We start from the raw sequence: 16,124 nt of genomic DNA on the forward strand, positions 1-16,124 counted from the left end.
CAAATAATGGTAGTGTGTTGTAAATAGGTTGTAAATAATTCAATTAAATCCAAGTACAGTTGGTACTGATTTAATAAGATAGCACAGTACTCACTTCTTCAGTTCCCAGCAGGTATCTGCCAGTACAATACATTTACTCATAAACAATTCTATTTAGAATTTACAGACATGTGCATGTGCACAGAACTCAGGGATAGTGGTTTAAAGGGGAAACATAATAAGACACTGAAACGCCGAGGGCTTACCGGCGTCTTCCCACGTTTTCTGCCAAGTCCGTTGTAGCTGCCTTCTGCCTTCAGCTACAGCTAGCCGCACCCGCTGCGCGGGTGCCGCGTCGCAGTTTGGAAGAGCAAGGCTGTTGGGAGCACGTTTGCTCACAGCCCCAGGGAAGGTCTTCAGGGAGCAGGGTCGCGCTCTACACACCAGCGCTGCCGTTGCCGCTGCAGGGACTCAACTAACCAGGAGTCCCTGCACCACGGCACACCTGCAGACCGATTGCCCCTCCCACCACTCGCTCTGAAGGAGAAAAGGAAGCAGATTCCCCTATTCCAGCGGGACACTGAAACGCCGAGGGCTTACCGGCGTCTTCCCACGTTTTCTGCCAAGTCCGTTGTAGCTGCCTTCTGCCTTCAGCTACAGCTAGCCGCACCCGCTGCGCGGGTGCCGCGTCGCAGTTTGGAAGAGCAAGGCTGTTGGGAGCACGTTTGCTCACAGCCCCAGGGAAGGTCTTCAGGGAGCAGGGTCGCGCTCTACACACCAGCGCTGCCGTTGCCGCTGCAGGGACTCAACTAACCAGGAGTCCCTGCGCCACGGCACACCTGCAGACCGATTGCCCCTCCCACCACTCGCTCTGAAGGAGAAAAGGAAGCAGATTCCCCTATTCCAGCGGGACACTGAAACGCCGAGGGCTTACCGGCGTCTTCCCACGTTTTCTGCCAAGTCCGTTGTAGCTGCCTTCTGCCTTCAGCTACAGCTAGCCGCACCCGCTGCGCGGGTGCCGCGTCGCAGTTTGGAAGAGCAAGGCTGTTGGAAGCACGTTTGCTCACAGCCCCAGGGAAGGTCTTCAGGGAGCAGGGTCGCGCTCTACACACCAGCGCTGCCGTTGCCGCTGCAGGGACTCAACTAACCAGGAGTCCCTGCGCCACGGCACACCTGCATACCGATTGCCCCTCCCACCACTCGCTCTGAAGGAGAAAAGGAAGCAGATTCCCCTATTCCAGCGGGACACTGAAACGCCGAGGGCTTACCGGCGTCTTCCCACGTTTTCTGCCAAGTCCGTTGTAGCTGCCTTCTGCCTTCAGCTACAGCTTGCCGCACCCGCTGCGCGGGTGCCGCGTCGCAGTTTGGAAGAGCAAGGCTGTTGGGAGCACGTTTGCTCACAGCCCCAGGGAAGGTCTTCAGGGAGCAGGGTCGCGCTCTACACACCAGTGCTGCCGTTGCCGCTGCAGGGACTCAACTAACCAGGAGTCCCTGCGCCACGGCACACCTGCAGACCGATTGCCCCTCCCACCACTCACTCTGAAGGAGAAAAGGAAGCAGATTCCCCTATTCCAGCGGGACACTGAAACGCCGAGGGCTTACCGGCGTCTTCCCACGTTTTCTGCCAAGTCCGTTGTAGCTGCCTTCTGCCTTCAGCTACAGCTAGCCGCACCCGCTGCGCGGGTGCCGCGTCGCAGTTTGGAAGAGCAAGGCTGTTGGGAGCACGTTTGCTCACAGCCCCAGGGAAGGTCTTCAGGGAGCAGGGTCGCGCTCTACACACCAGCGCTGCCGTTGCCGCTGCAGGGACTCAACTAACCAGGAGTCCCTGCGCCACGGCACACCTGCAGACCGATTGCCCCTCCCACCACTCGCTTCACGCCCCCATAAAGGAACGCCCAGTCCCCGCTGTGCGGGAGCACGCAGGAGTATCGCGGGAGAAGCCCGGGACAAGGGCGGGACCATCTCAGGCCATCAGGGGCCAGAAGAGGCCGGGCCGGGCCACATCTCTTGGCTCCGCAAAGTGGGCACGCCATTAACGGGAGAATGGCTTCAGGCACCCGATCTTGTAAAACAAAGAAATCTGCGGGAGACGTTGTCTTAGGTACTATGGACCAATTCATAACTCGAGCAGTCTCTATAGTAGAAAAGGAGATAATCTTGGCAGAACGAAGAATATCCCGGGATTCCATGAGCATGTCCAACAAGCGCTCATCTTTGGGCGCCATTGCCCTAGCCCCTAGCCCTGCACATGTCTCCCCAACTCCACTGGTGATAATTGATTCCCCAAACATTGATGAGAGAGTGAGTCGGATTAGGGCTAGTTTAGAAAGGGTAACTACCACCGCACCAAGCATTGTTCTTGACCCGACACACCTTAATCCACCCGCCCAAACTGACCCTTCGCCGGGGGAGCAAATTCTGGATTGCAATCCTGAAATCCACGAAGCTTTTAGTCCCCCTGTGCTGTCTAGCGAAGCCTTGAATTCCCCACCCACAGTTGTACACACTGAAGTTAGCACTCCCAGAGTAGTGGCTCATCAAAACACCCCCGTAGGGAAACTAGCTTTAGGACAAAAGAAGAGAAAGCGTCCTGCCAGCCCCCGCAGGGGAGGCTCTCAAAAGCCACATAGTAAAGTAAGTAGGAATACTGCGACCAAAGGGGGTACCAGTACTTACCAAGGCCCACATCCAAAATCCTATGCGACCCACACCGGAGATATCGCGTCGGAGGGCACACTAGGTCCGTTGGCTTCTTTAGATACCAGCATTTTCCCCCAAGTTGAGAGCATAATTAAGTCTGTGGTGATGCCTCTCGTAGATAAGATTGACAGTCTCACACGCAAACTAGCTACACTTGAACAGTCAATGCTGGATAACTTTTACGCTGTGAAATCACTAGTCAAATTTCACGCCAAGGCCCAGGTTGAAGAAAATGGAGGGCTAACGAGTGGTGCTGTCTCCTTAGTTCCCTCTGTCACCATAGCTCACCCTGAGTCTATATCTTGCCAAAAGACGCCTGCCCTGGGAAAGGCTTCCCAATCGCAGCAACCTAATAGTGGAACCACACCCGCACCACAAACTCTTACTCTTGAGCCCAGTTTGGCCCGCCCAAGGAATAAAGCTAGTACCCAGGCACCTAAGGCTCTTAAGGTTAATTTTGCCACAAACTCCAAGCCCATAGTGCCAAATACTAAGGTAGCAGGAAACACATCGATTACAACGAAGGGTGATACAACCCCATCCCTTTCAACTCCTGCCAAACAGGCTGTGCCCAAACCTCTAGCGAAAACCGTAGTTAAATCCCCGGCTAAAGACAGGGTAAGAAGGCACACTCCAAATGCTAGTCTCCCCCCTGGCTGTAAGCCTTATGTGGTAATTTTAACGGGGGTTCCTGAGCTTGAAGAGGGTTCTTGTGAGCTGTATTCCGACCTCAAACACAAGACGCTCTCCTGGCTCAAAGCAAATAGACCCCTCCCAGGGCACATTGATGGTAGAATAGCCCTTGTCCGACGTGTGGGATGGATTGGAAATAGACGTAAGGATCTAACCGGGGACTGCGTGCTGATCAATTTTAACGATCCCAGAGCAGCAGGCATGATTTGCAGTCAGCAGTCGCATTACAACTTCTGCGACATTCAAACTAGGGACCTGGGGTACTTCTATCACCCCCCTCCTCTAATGGGGCCCAATAAATCTTCTCAAGATGAGGGTAGAGGTGTATGGTTCCCACATTACCCAACCTTGGATGTCAGAGCTAGGGCATGGACACCTACTCAAGCAGCCCCATCACAGGGCTGGGGATGGTGACTTGGTGATTTAGCTGTAACTAATGCCTCCCCTCCTAGGGTCAATACACCACGCACAGTTAGGCGGGTATCCTTGCCTAACATTTCTGCGCCCCAACCCCCGCTCAACCCAATTATGCCCCCTTTCTCAGGCGATCGGTCTGAGACTATTGAGTTAGTGGATGGAGCACAAACTCTCGGTACACAGGGTGGGGAAGCAGGACGCGCCGAGCCTCTGCATCATGCATCCCTGAAAGCCATCAGCTGGAATGTGGCAGGCTTAAATAATAAGTTAGATGCCCCGGACTGGGTGGCGCTCATCGAACCCCATTCAGTCTGTGCATTTCAAGAGACGTGGTGTGTGGAACCAAGGCATAGAGTGGGTCATGCCACCTTCTTTGTCCCGGCAGGTATTCCAGCATCGGGAAGAGGTCGCCCTTATGGAGGTCTCTTAGTTTGGGTAGATATTTCTCTAGGATGGAGAGAACACCATCATCCCCAAAAATCTCCAGACTTGATGCGCCTTACCGTAACATGCCCAAGGAAAGCTGAAAAACTGGAGATTATTAATATTTACACACGCGGGGCCTCTGGGAGAGCTCTGTCACCAACTCTTTCGGCTTTGGAGGTAGCCCTAGGTGAGTGCAGTGGAGACTCGTTAATTATGGTCATGGGGGACTTTAATTGTACATTCGAGCCCCTGTTGTCCGATGAATCTTTGGACTTGTATGACGAAGATTCAAGGAGAGGTGTCCCGTTACTTGATCTTCCAATCATAAATAGATGGACCCCCAGAATTATTCAGTTAAATTCCCTTACACTAGAGCATGGCTTGAGAGCAGCCAACGGGAGAACACGCTCAGACTTAGTGGGGGCACATACATATAATAGGGTTGGTCACTCATCCAGGATAGATTATATCCTTTTAAACTTTTCCTTGTGGGCTCACATGAAGGATATGATAGTCTTACCTTCCCAGGACAGCGACCACAACGCACTTTCACTATCCCTAACATGCTGGTGGAGGGAGAGTCACTCAGCTTGTGGAGATCATGATATACCTGAGCCAAGGTCATCGGGAGGGGTGGTTCCCTCAAACTGCCTAAGACGCTTAAAATGGGACAAAGTGGCAATAGATGAAGAAAAACTATCATGCATTAGAGCTGTTACCTCTGCAGCCTGTGCCATTTTGGAAAATGAGCCTGTCAGCCCAAATCAGATTTCAGCAATGTTTAGCGAGGTCTCGATGTCGATTGGGGACCTATTCAAGGTTAAAATAAAAAAGGGAAACAACAACCTTGATAAGCGACAGGGCAAATTTGGCTGGTACTCGACGGAGTATCGTGCTGGAAAGAGAGCACTAATATTGGCAGTAAAAAGTGGAGACGCAACCCTAATAGCCACTAAACGCAAGAGCTATAAAGCAGAGTTAAAGACAGCAAGGAGAGACTGGGAAGATGCTTTTTGGCAGGAACTCCGTGTCGCCAGCGTAGAAAAAAATGCAAAAGGTTTTTGGGACTTATTACGCAAGAAAAACAGACCCCTAGATACTGTCATCACTTGCAATATAACTGAGGATCTATGGTACTCACATTTTTCAAAATTGTATACAGCATCTGTAGCTGAAGCGATGGATTTCGCATTACCACAGATCTCACGAGGTGACGGGAGTTATGAGGAAAGTCTGTTTACCAGGAAAGAAGCGGAAGGTGCTATAAAATCTCTTGTCCCGCGCAAAGCGGCTGGTCCCGATGGCCTTCCGGGCGACCTGCTTCGTGCAGATTTAGGCGATTGGAGTATGTTAATCACATCAGTATTAAACGCCGCTATGGCGGGTGCTCCACTGCCCGCCTCATGGATGGCCGCCGAGGTGGTCCCTCTGCACAAAAAAGGCTCAAGAGAAGACCCAGCGAACTACAGGCCGATTAGCCTGATTGATTGTTCGCAAAAAGTAGCGGGCAAGGTCCTTTTAACCAGAGTTCAGCAGTGGGCAGATGAAAACAAGATACTCTCGGATCTTCAGGCTGGGTTCCGAGCTGGTACAGGAACAATTGAACAATCGTTAAGGCTACTTATGATCCACTGGAAGGTCGTCACGATTGGGAAGGGTACTTTATATCTGGCCTTCATCGACCTCCGGACGGCCTTCGATTTGGTCCCCAGAAATAATTTATGGAAGGTTTTATGTGATCTTGGCTTGCCACCATACCTGCTTCACCTGATCATGAGGTTCCATGAAAAAAACTATGCCCAAATTCGCTGGGGGCCGAATGGTCAAAAGACCTCAAGAATAGATGTGAATAGAGGCGTGCGGCAAGGGTGCGTACTTGCCCCAACACTCTTCTCGCTCTATGTTAATGGGGTGGTGGACCACTTGACCAGGATACCGGCAGATGCTCCCCGCTTGGCAGGACGTTTAATTCCCACTCTGCTTTTTGCGGACGATACTTTGCTTCTGTCAAAATCCCCAATGGGCCTCCAGCAGCTTCTCTCTGGTTTTGAGGACTTTTGTAAACAAAGAGGACTCTGCATCAACACAGACAAAACAAAGTATCTCATCTTGAATCCCCCGCAAAAACTTGGCCCTCCTCCAACACTGGGGTCTGTTGCACTGGAAAGGACCAAGACGTTCGATTATCTGGGTATCCGGCTGGTGGACTCCATGAAATGGGACTATCATTTGACCAAAATGTTGCTAAATTTGAAAAGAGTCACTGGGGCCCTGCTGAAAGAGCAGAGAGCAGCCTCCACTAAACCTATAGCAGCAGTAATAGACATTTACTCGGCCAGAGGAGTAAGCGCCGCTCTCTATGGGGCAGAACTCTGGGGAATGTCAAATATGAAAGAGCTTACTCGAGCTGAGAACACCTTCTTGAGAAATTTGATGTCCCTCGGTCCATCTGTCCCCATTCTGCCACTGCAATTGGACATGGGCTGTCGGGCGATTGAAGATCAAGCAAAGTTACGCCCTTTGCTTCTGTGGGCCCGCATCTGGAGAGTTCCTAAGCTCTCAAGTTATGCGGATGGCCTGCGGGAGATAATCAAATCTACAGGTTGGGCAAAAATAAAGTGGCTAACGGACATCAAAGTACTACTTACCAATCTGGGGCTGGAAGAAGCATGGTACCAACAGACAGCCCCGCCCAAATCAATGCTAAAACAACTCTACTGGAATTGGGTGGCAAACAAAAGAAACTCTTCTGCATCGATTTGTAAATCGACTAGAAACTTTTTGGAGTCTAAAGATGTCCCCATTAGAGAACTGTATTTGGACATTATCTCAGCCCCTTGGGAAAGATCCCTGTATTTCAAATTTAGAATAGGTCTTCTCCCCGTAATGGAACTCACAAGCCATTGGAAAATTCCTTACCAGACTGCTCCGTGGTGCCCCTTCTGCCCACAGCGCCATGAATCTGTCCCTCATTTTTTATTCGAGTGCCCTGCCTATAAAGTTCCACGGATGAAATGGCTAAAACCCATGTGTCTTACACTGGGAACAAGACATTGTAATGTGCCACTAAGGATATTACTTTCAGACACTCGCACATTTTATGCATGCGCCACCTCGAAGTATCTTGGGTGGGCATGGCGGATTCGGTCAAAAAGACTTAGACAAATTGTTTAATCATGCTTTTACTTTTGCGGTCTGTTTCACAAACATACCTTTTTTAGGTAATTTATATATCCTTCCCCTAAAAAATAATAGTAAAAATTGCTGATTTCCATCATGCAAGGGGTTTTTTATACGTTTTACCCTCAATGCTTTGAAATGAATTTTATATGTATGTATGCTTTTTAAGATATTTTTTATGTCGAAATAAAGCCTTTTTGACTTGACTTGACTTGAATAAGGTAATTTAAAAGGGAAATGTAAGAATTTAAAATACAAAATATAACACAGTGTTAATAAGGAGGGTTCATTAGCCCCGACCCAGGTAGCCAACCGCATGGTAGCTCCCAACAGTAATAAAAGGGAGGGGGGGCCCGATATCTTGGAAGGGTATAGCAGTCTAGTTCGGTGTAATGGCAGTGAGCCATTACCCGAGTTTCACCTAGATGATGCCATTGGCATCCCTTCAAAATTTTTAGTAACAGAAACTACACAGCAGAACATAAATACAAGCAACCTTTCAAGACTTGGCCAGTCAGGGCCCACCAGAGCTAAATCAACATTGACCTTTATCTCTTGGAATCTTGCTGGGATAGCGAATAAAGTAACATCCCCTGAATGGTGTACTTTCATCGACTTACATGATATTATACTATTCCAAGAAACATGGTCACCAAGCCCTGTATATCGGGTGGGGTACCTCAACTTTTTTATTTCTGCAGTGATAAATGGCAAAGGCCGCCCATCAGGAGGTATGCTGATTTGGGTTCGCCAGTCGTTGAATTGCACAATCCAGCAAAGATCCCTTCCTACCGGGGATATACTATCAGTTAATATTAGATGGGATAACGGTGAAGAGCTAGCCCTTTTTAATATATATGCTAGGGCGGTCAGAGGGGGAAAGACCTCAGACGTAATAACGGTCCTCAAACAGGAGCTAGAATCATTGCCCTTAGAACAATTTATTATTGTTGGGGGGGACTTAAATACTACTTTTGAACCCCTGGGTCAAGAGGACAAATTCTTAGCAGAGGAAGAGGATAGCAAATGGGGAATCCCCCAGCTTGAGATAGCTGCAGTTAAAAGATGGAGTTCGGTGGCCATTCAAGTGAAGAGCCTCTGTCTAGCTAGAGGCCTAAGAGCCGCAAATGGTCGCACAACCTCAGACCGTGTTGGGAACAACACATTTGACAACGGTCGGGCATCCAGTAGAATAGACTATTTTCTGTTAGACACCAGGGTCTGGATAAAACTGATTGATATGACCGTAGTAAAAAGAATGGAAAGCGATCATAACCCGCTGTGTATGGCCTTCAAGTCCTATCTAGAGGAAAGGGGGGTAAGCTCAGAGGAAGAGAGGGTGACCTTGGACCTAGTATGTACAAACAATCAGCGGCATCTAAAATGGGGGAAGCTGGTAGAGGATGAGGGGAAGTTAGATGAACTTAAGAGAGTAGTAGGAGAGGAAGTAAATAATATAAAACTACTCACAAGTAACCCTAACTTTCGAGACATTCTGCTGGAGGCTCACAAAAAACTCTTTTGCAGACTGCAAACATTCTTCCTAAAACCAGTAGGCCACAATAAGGGCAAAAAACACCAAAGTAGGCAGGGGTGGTATGGTAAAAGTTGTAGACTGGCACGCCAGAATCTTAGTAGAGAGCTTCAATTGGGGAACGCCGATGCAGTCAGGGAAGCCAGGGATACCTATAGACGAACACAAAAGCAGGCGAAGAGGCTGTGGGATGAGGAACTATGGGGTGAGCTCAAAACTGCATGCGCGGCCAAAGATTCGAAGTTATTCTGGTCCACGGTAAAGTGGGATAGGGGAGGGTTGGCTGCCCCCCCACAAAACCATGTTGCCATTGACAACTGGATAGAATTCTTCAAACCTCAATATGGTCGCAATCAGTCGCAAGCCTGTGTTACTCCGCCACCAACTGTTTATTACAAGCATAATGTGTTTAATGAAAAAAATGTAAGTCTTGCCCTTGACTGTGTAATGGGGGGAAGAGCGCCAGGCATGGACGGTATACCAGCAGACGTCTACCTAAGTGATCTGAAAACATGGTGTATATATTTTGCTTGGCTTGCCAATGCAGTGGCGATGGGTGGTGAAGTACCTTTGTACTGGAAAGGAGCGGAAATTGTCCCAGTGTTTAAAAAAGGTGACAAATCCCTCCCCAGCAACTACAGACCCATCAGTCTCATAGATTCAGCTCAGAAACTGATGGGTCGTATGGTGCAGAATAAGCTTCAAGTATGGATAGAGGAAAATAACATTTTGTCACCATTCCAAGCGGGGTTCCGTCCCTTGACAAGTTCCATCGACCAGGTGTTCTACTTCACTTCCCTGTACTGGAGGAACGTCACCTTAAACAACGGCCCTCTATATGCTGTCTTTGTGGACCTAAAGTCAGCTTTTGACTTGGTCCCCAGGGACAAGCTTTGGAAGGTCCTAGTTGATGCAGGGATAAGCCAAGAACTTCTTACTCTCCTTGTACGACTGCATGAAAATAATTATGCCAAAATTAGATGGGGGTCACAGGGAGAATAACCGAGCCTTTCCCCGTAGAGCGTGGGGTGAGGCAAGGTTGCGTTTTAGCGCCAACACTGTTCTCGATATATATAAATGGTATAGTAGAATTCCTGAAGAGATCCCCTTCTGATGCCCCCAAAATAGCTGGTTCACATGTCCCCGTCCTAATGTTTGCGGACGACACGCTTATATTATCACGTACACCAAGCGGTCTCCAAAAGGCGGTCAACGCATTTGGTGAGTTCTGTGATTCCCGAGGTTTAGAACTGAACACCAGCAAGACAAAGTTTATGTGTATGAACCGCCGCTCATTGTTTAAAGGCGTTATCACCTTCAAAGGCACTCCCCTTGAGCAGGTAGATGCTTTCACTTACCTTGGAATAACACTACAGGGGAACTTGAAATGGAACACACACATAGATACTGCTGTATTAAAGTTTAGCCAACTAGCAGGAGCATTATCACTAAAGCATAGAGCTTCTTTTACTAAACCAGTAAATTGTGTTCTAGAGATCTATCACATGAACGTTATTAGTGCTAGCTTGTATGATTCAGAGCTATGGGGATTTTTTAACCTAGCAAATCTGACTACAGCAGAAAACAGGTTTTTTCGGGGGCTGGTAGGGGTGCCGCAAAGCACGCCTACTGTTCCTCTGAAATTAGACCTTGGTAGGAAAAACATTGCGGACTTAGCGAGGTTGCGCCCACTGCTATATTGGAGACGTCTAATGGTGACCCCAGAGTTAGCCCACTATGCTTCAGCATTGACAGATATTATTCTACTTGACCGCTTTCATAAAATTGTCTGGTTGAAAGAATTACGGGGGTACTGTCACTGTTAAAACTAGACCACCTATGGGGTAATACTGATGTGTTCTGCTTCCCCTCAAAGATCAGGCTGAAACAAATGTACTGGGAGATGGTGAACCTTAGAACTTTTGCCAATGGGTCTAACTCTTCGCTGACGAGACGCTTCCTGGACCTAAAAATGTCTCCCTCGTGTGAAGCGTACTGGGACTTGATTGAGAAGCCGCATGACAGGAAGTTGTATTTTCAATTTAGAGTCGGATCACTCCCAGTAAATGTGTTTAAAAAGAAATGGTCTACATCCTGGGACAAGCATTGTTACCACTGTAAAGACAAAGTTGAGCATGTCTCCCATGTACTGTTTTGCTGCCCTTTATATGCCAACCCAAGGCACAAATGGATAAGACCTGTTTGCCTCAACCTTGGGACGCGTAGCCAAGCAGCAGCACTTAGAATTCTGGAAACTGACTGTTCTCCAATGCCTGGGCCTGGGTGATTCGAACACGTACTCTACTAGGAAAAATGTCGTGAGGTATCTCGGTTACCATGTTTTTAATGCTTTGACTTGTGAGTAAGTGTCAAGGTTGTTCTTAATAATGTCTTAACAGCTTATTGTATTCGACAGATTTTTTGTTTAATAATTATCTTAAATTCTGTGTATTTTAGACTTAGTATTTATTGTATAGTGTTAGGGTGGAAATGCTTTTATGACTGATGTCGAATAAAGCTTTGAAATTGGAATTGGCTAATAATCACATTGACGTTCATTTGAAGTTGAAAAATACAGCAATAGTCATGGTATAGTGGACCTTCGGATCTCTGAGCCCTGGTGCCACTGTACCTGCTGCACCAATGGGCTTCTTGCCATTGTATTGATAGCAGCAGAATCCTCAATCGTCACTTCCTGCAGGTAGATGTTGCTGCAGTCTATATGTTGCCTGCTGGAACATATATTTGTATATTTGGACTTTTTATTGCAGAACTGCAGTTACAAGTATAGAACTGTGCAACAAAACAAGGCGAGCTGCTCAAGCCTGAGTTTTAAGAGCCTGGGAGTTATCTGCGGTGCAGGGCACAGTGCCAGGGCATGTTTATTACAAGACTGCACCAGTGCAGGCAGTTTTTATGAATATATATTTATCAGACACTCAAAGTGCTTTACACGGGCACCCTGGCAGTAACATTACACAAGGTTGGATTTGTTTCTTTTGGGTTGGATGCAGGAGATTAAGTGATGTGTCCAGAATCACAGGAGGTTGAGCAGTCGCTGGGACTCAAACCTGGTTGACGGCAGCTGTGGCCTGAAGTGACACTGGCTCCCAATTGGGATTTGGTGTTCAAATGGGAAATGAGGACCTCCAAATATTAACATGTGAAATAACACAAACACATTCCATATTGCGAACACTGAAAGGTCGGAGCCCAAATAGCTCCCGCGCTCTTTCCCCAATTAACCTTTGGCAGCAGCAGTGGCGGGACCCAACTCCAACCCTGCTGGACCATACACATGATTTAAGGCAGGGCAGGGGTTTAGCTTGCTGTATGCTACAGGGAGCCTTCCTGTGCTACTTCAGAGCAGCCTCACAGTCATAAACTAGAAGTAAAGGCGGCTTTTTCTATAGTGCATTAAAATGCACTATAGAAACAGCAGGAGGGACAGACAGGGACTCAGCGGGTACTTCCCGGGCAGACAGCACTCTGCAGTGCAGCAGAGACGCTGATAGAGCAGGCTTGGGGTACACTGGATCCTCCACCTGGACCAGGATTGGTTCATCTGCCCACTGGCTCCTCCACCTGGACCAGGATTGGTTTATCTGCCCACTGGCTCCTCCACCTGGACCAGGATTGGTTCATCTTCCCACTGGATCCTCCACCTGGACCAGGATTGGTTCATCTGCCCACTGGATCCACCACCTGGACCAGGATTGGTTCATCTGCCCACTGGATCCTCCACCTGGACCAGGATTGGTTCATCTGCCCACTGGATCCTCCACCTGGACCAGGATTGGTTCATCTGCCCACTGGCTCCTCCACCTGGACCAGGATTGGTTCATCTGCCCACTGGCTCCTCCACCTGGACCAGGATTGGTTCATCTGCCCACTGGATTCTCCACCTGGACCAGGATTGGTTCATCTGCCCACTGGATCCACCACCTGGACCAGGATTGGTTCATCTGCCCACTGGATCCTCCACCTGGACCAGGATTGGTTCATCTGCCCACTGGATCCTCCACCTGGACCAGGATTGGTTCATCTCCCTGCACAGCAGTAAACTCGCACTGACAACAAAACCAGCAGTGCAGACAGACGGCAGGACTTACGTCACTGCTGATCATGACCCACTGACATGGATTCACTACTGTGAAGAGTACTTAAGACTCTTCCCCAATAATGAAACCCACAACTGCAAACACTGGTCTAATAATGGCCTTTGTGCTCGCGTGACGCCGCGCGCAGCGCATCACAGGGGGAGCAGAGTTTTCAACACACAAATGGAGCTTCACTGAAATCAGGTAAACCCCACAAATCCTGCGACTGCCGGCACATGCGCTTTAGCACATGCGCCTACACTGGAAGTGCCTGGGTTTGCCTCCCGCTGAGCGAGGGTCACACTCATGAGGGTTAATGGATTAAACATTTGTTTTAAAAAAATACAAGATGACGCAGACATTGAAGGGGGGGCGGAGCCCTGCCGCCCTAATGAAGAAAAACGCCCCTGGGTGTGTCCCTAGAGGGGAGTAACTCAAGGGTGGGAAGGAAATGAAGATAGAACTGAAGTTGTGACGCCCCTGTCTGTGCTCTGCTTTACTCCTCTCCATGTCTCTTCTCTCCTGCAGGTTGGTTCGCTGCTCCCTCACGAGTTCATGCTGCGGAGACCTCGCCTCTGTCCTGGAAACAAACACATCTCTCACAGAGCTCGACCTGAGATACAATGAGCTGGGAGAAACTGCAGTGAAGAAGTTGTGTGAAGGCCTAAAACACCCAAACTGCAAACTACAGACACTGAGGTACAGAGCTGAGCAGGTCTTATCACGTCATTGATTTCTAATATATACATCGTAGGTGGGGCTCACACATATATTTTACAATGTTATGAAAAAAGCACATCCATTCCATGACAATACAATAAACTAGAATGTGTGCAATAAGTAGGGTTTGTGAAGTGGGGGTACCCGAGTCCAAGAACTGAGTTTGGAACAAGCCTCCCCCACCCCCCACCCCCCCACCCTAAATGGTGCAGAAGGGCATTCTTTAAATCTGTTTTTCAGGTATTTGGAGTAAAATGTCAACAACGGTGCAGAACTGCCCATAACTAGTATATAGTCAGGGGCGTAACTTGAAGGGGTGTAGGCAAAGGAACAACCATAATCTTTTCTTAAAGTGATGTCTCAGCCTCTTGACAGCCCAATGACAGCTGCTCGTCACTGTCATATGACATCACTGCTGGAAGTGTGAGATTCCCCCTAGTGTGTGTGCGTGTCTGTGTGCCTGTGTATTTGTGTGTGCATCTGTGTGTGTATTTGTGTGTGCATCTGTGTGTGTGTATTTGTGTGTGTATCTGTGTGTGTGTGTGTGTGTGTGCATCTGTGTGTATTTGTGCGTGCATCTGTGTGTGTGTATCTGTGTGTGTGTATTTGTGTGTGCATCTGTGTGTGTATTTGTGTGTGTATCTGTGTGTGTATTTGTGTGTGCATCTGTGTGTGTGTATTTGTGTGTGCATCTGTGTGTGTGTGTATTTGTGTGTGTATCTGTGTGTGTGTATTTGTGTGTGCATCTGTGTGTGTATTTGTGTGTGCATTTGTGTGTGTGTATTTGTGTGTGTATTTGTGTGTGTGTATTTGTGTGTGTATCTGTGTGCGTGTATTTGTGTGTGTATCTGTGTGTGTGTATTTGTGTGTGCATCTGTGTGTGTGTATTTGTGTGTGTGTGTGTGTGTGCCTGTGTGGCTCTGTGTACCTGTTTGTGTGTCTGTGAGGCTGTGTGTGTGTGTGTGTGTGTGTGTGTATGTCCGTGTGGCTCTGTGTATCTGTGTGTGTGTACCTGTGTGTGTTTGTGTGTACCTGTGTATGTGTGTGTCTGTGTGGCTCTGTGTACCTGTGTGTGTGTACCTGTGTGAGTTTGTGTGTACCTGTGTGTGTGTGTGTGTGTGTGTCTGTGTGGCTCTGTGTACCTGTGTGTGTGTGCCTGTGTGTGTGTCTGTGAGGCTGTGTGTGTGTGTGTGTGTGGGTGGCATGTAGGCTGCAAGCACAGCGGTTGGGCCATTCATTTGCCAGCTGGTGCAGCGGGCCCCCTGACAGTCAGTGTGTAGGTTTGTGAGACAGAATACAACCATATGACGTGCACTCCCAGCTTCCCAGCGTGAGCAGATTGTGTGATCCTGAGCGATAATGTAAATGCACCATTAGTAAGGTGAGGCTAACAATGGGTTCATTATCTTTAGGATACTACATAGGAGATTAATTGAAGCAAACATTTCTTTGTAAAGGTGTAAAGCGATTAAAAAACATATCTGCACATCTGGAATTTCTCTGTTAAAATACATTGTGGTGAGATTCCATATGTTTTACTTTCTTTAGATTGAACTAAAAGTAAATATATGGACCAAGGTTCTCTAAGTGACTTTCCACAAAGTTTTTACTTTTTACTTTCTAATTAAAAGCAGAAATTAACAGGCACATGCATCAAAAGAAAACTGATGCCAAAGGGCAGATTCTCAGAATCTGCCCCTTTGCGATCTGTATTTTTGCATTTGGGAGGCATCATCCCAAATGCAAAAATTGCAATTTAAGTCATCTCTAAATTGTGATTACTTAAATTGCAATTGCATTTAAGAAATTGCAAATTGAGATTCCTTAAATGCAATGCATTCAATTAAAATAATTAGCGATTTCTCTAATAGGGCGCGCAAATTACCATGAAGTTGAACTTCCTGGTAATTTGCAAAAACTTTGAAAAATGCACTTTTGAAATCCCCCTGGGTGAGTAACCCCGGGTCTGACTGATGCGCCTGCTTTTGTTTCATAGCCTGGGTGGTGAGAAGCTCTCACATGAGGGCTCTGCAGACCTGGGAGAAGCTCTTCAGGAGAAGCTGTCACTGGGGGAACTCAAACTCTACTCACGTTGAGAAGCTTCAGTGACTGAGGTCTCTACAACTGAACACCAAGGTGAGATTCCTGAGTCTGTCCTGGGAGAGGGTTTCTCATGTGTTTACAGACAGATCACTTCAGACCCAGAGGACATTTAGCAACAATAAAGGAATTCATAACATACTGATCAATGTCATTCCTATGTTCTACTCACCCCTCAAAATAATTGTTTTTAAATGACACTTAAATATATTAAATTACAAAGATTGTGAGTAGCTCGTGTTCAAAACTGTGGACTCAGTCCGTAGAGAGCACTG

General features: G+C 47.9%; 1 protein-coding gene across 1 annotated transcript in view; it reads left to right on the forward strand.

Moving 5' to 3' along the window:
* LOC147693211 (NACHT, LRR and PYD domains-containing protein 3-like) overlaps positions 1-15,845 on the forward strand; it is a 187,135-nt gene extending 171,290 nt beyond the window's left edge. The window contains exons 6-7 of the mRNA XM_086933609.1: positions 13,558-13,728; positions 15,746-15,845. Of these exons, the coding sequence (XP_086789735.1) occupies positions 13,558-13,728; positions 15,746-15,845 (271 nt within the window). The remainder of the gene's footprint in view (positions 1-13,557; positions 13,729-15,745) is intronic.
* Positions 15,846-16,124: the final 279 nt, after the last annotated feature.

Source organism: Lissotriton vulgaris, chromosome 8, assembly GCF_964263255.1.
Source record: "Lissotriton vulgaris chromosome 8, aLisVul1.2, whole genome shotgun sequence".
Classification (NCBI taxonomy): Eukaryota; Metazoa; Chordata; class Amphibia; order Caudata; family Salamandridae; genus Lissotriton; species Lissotriton vulgaris.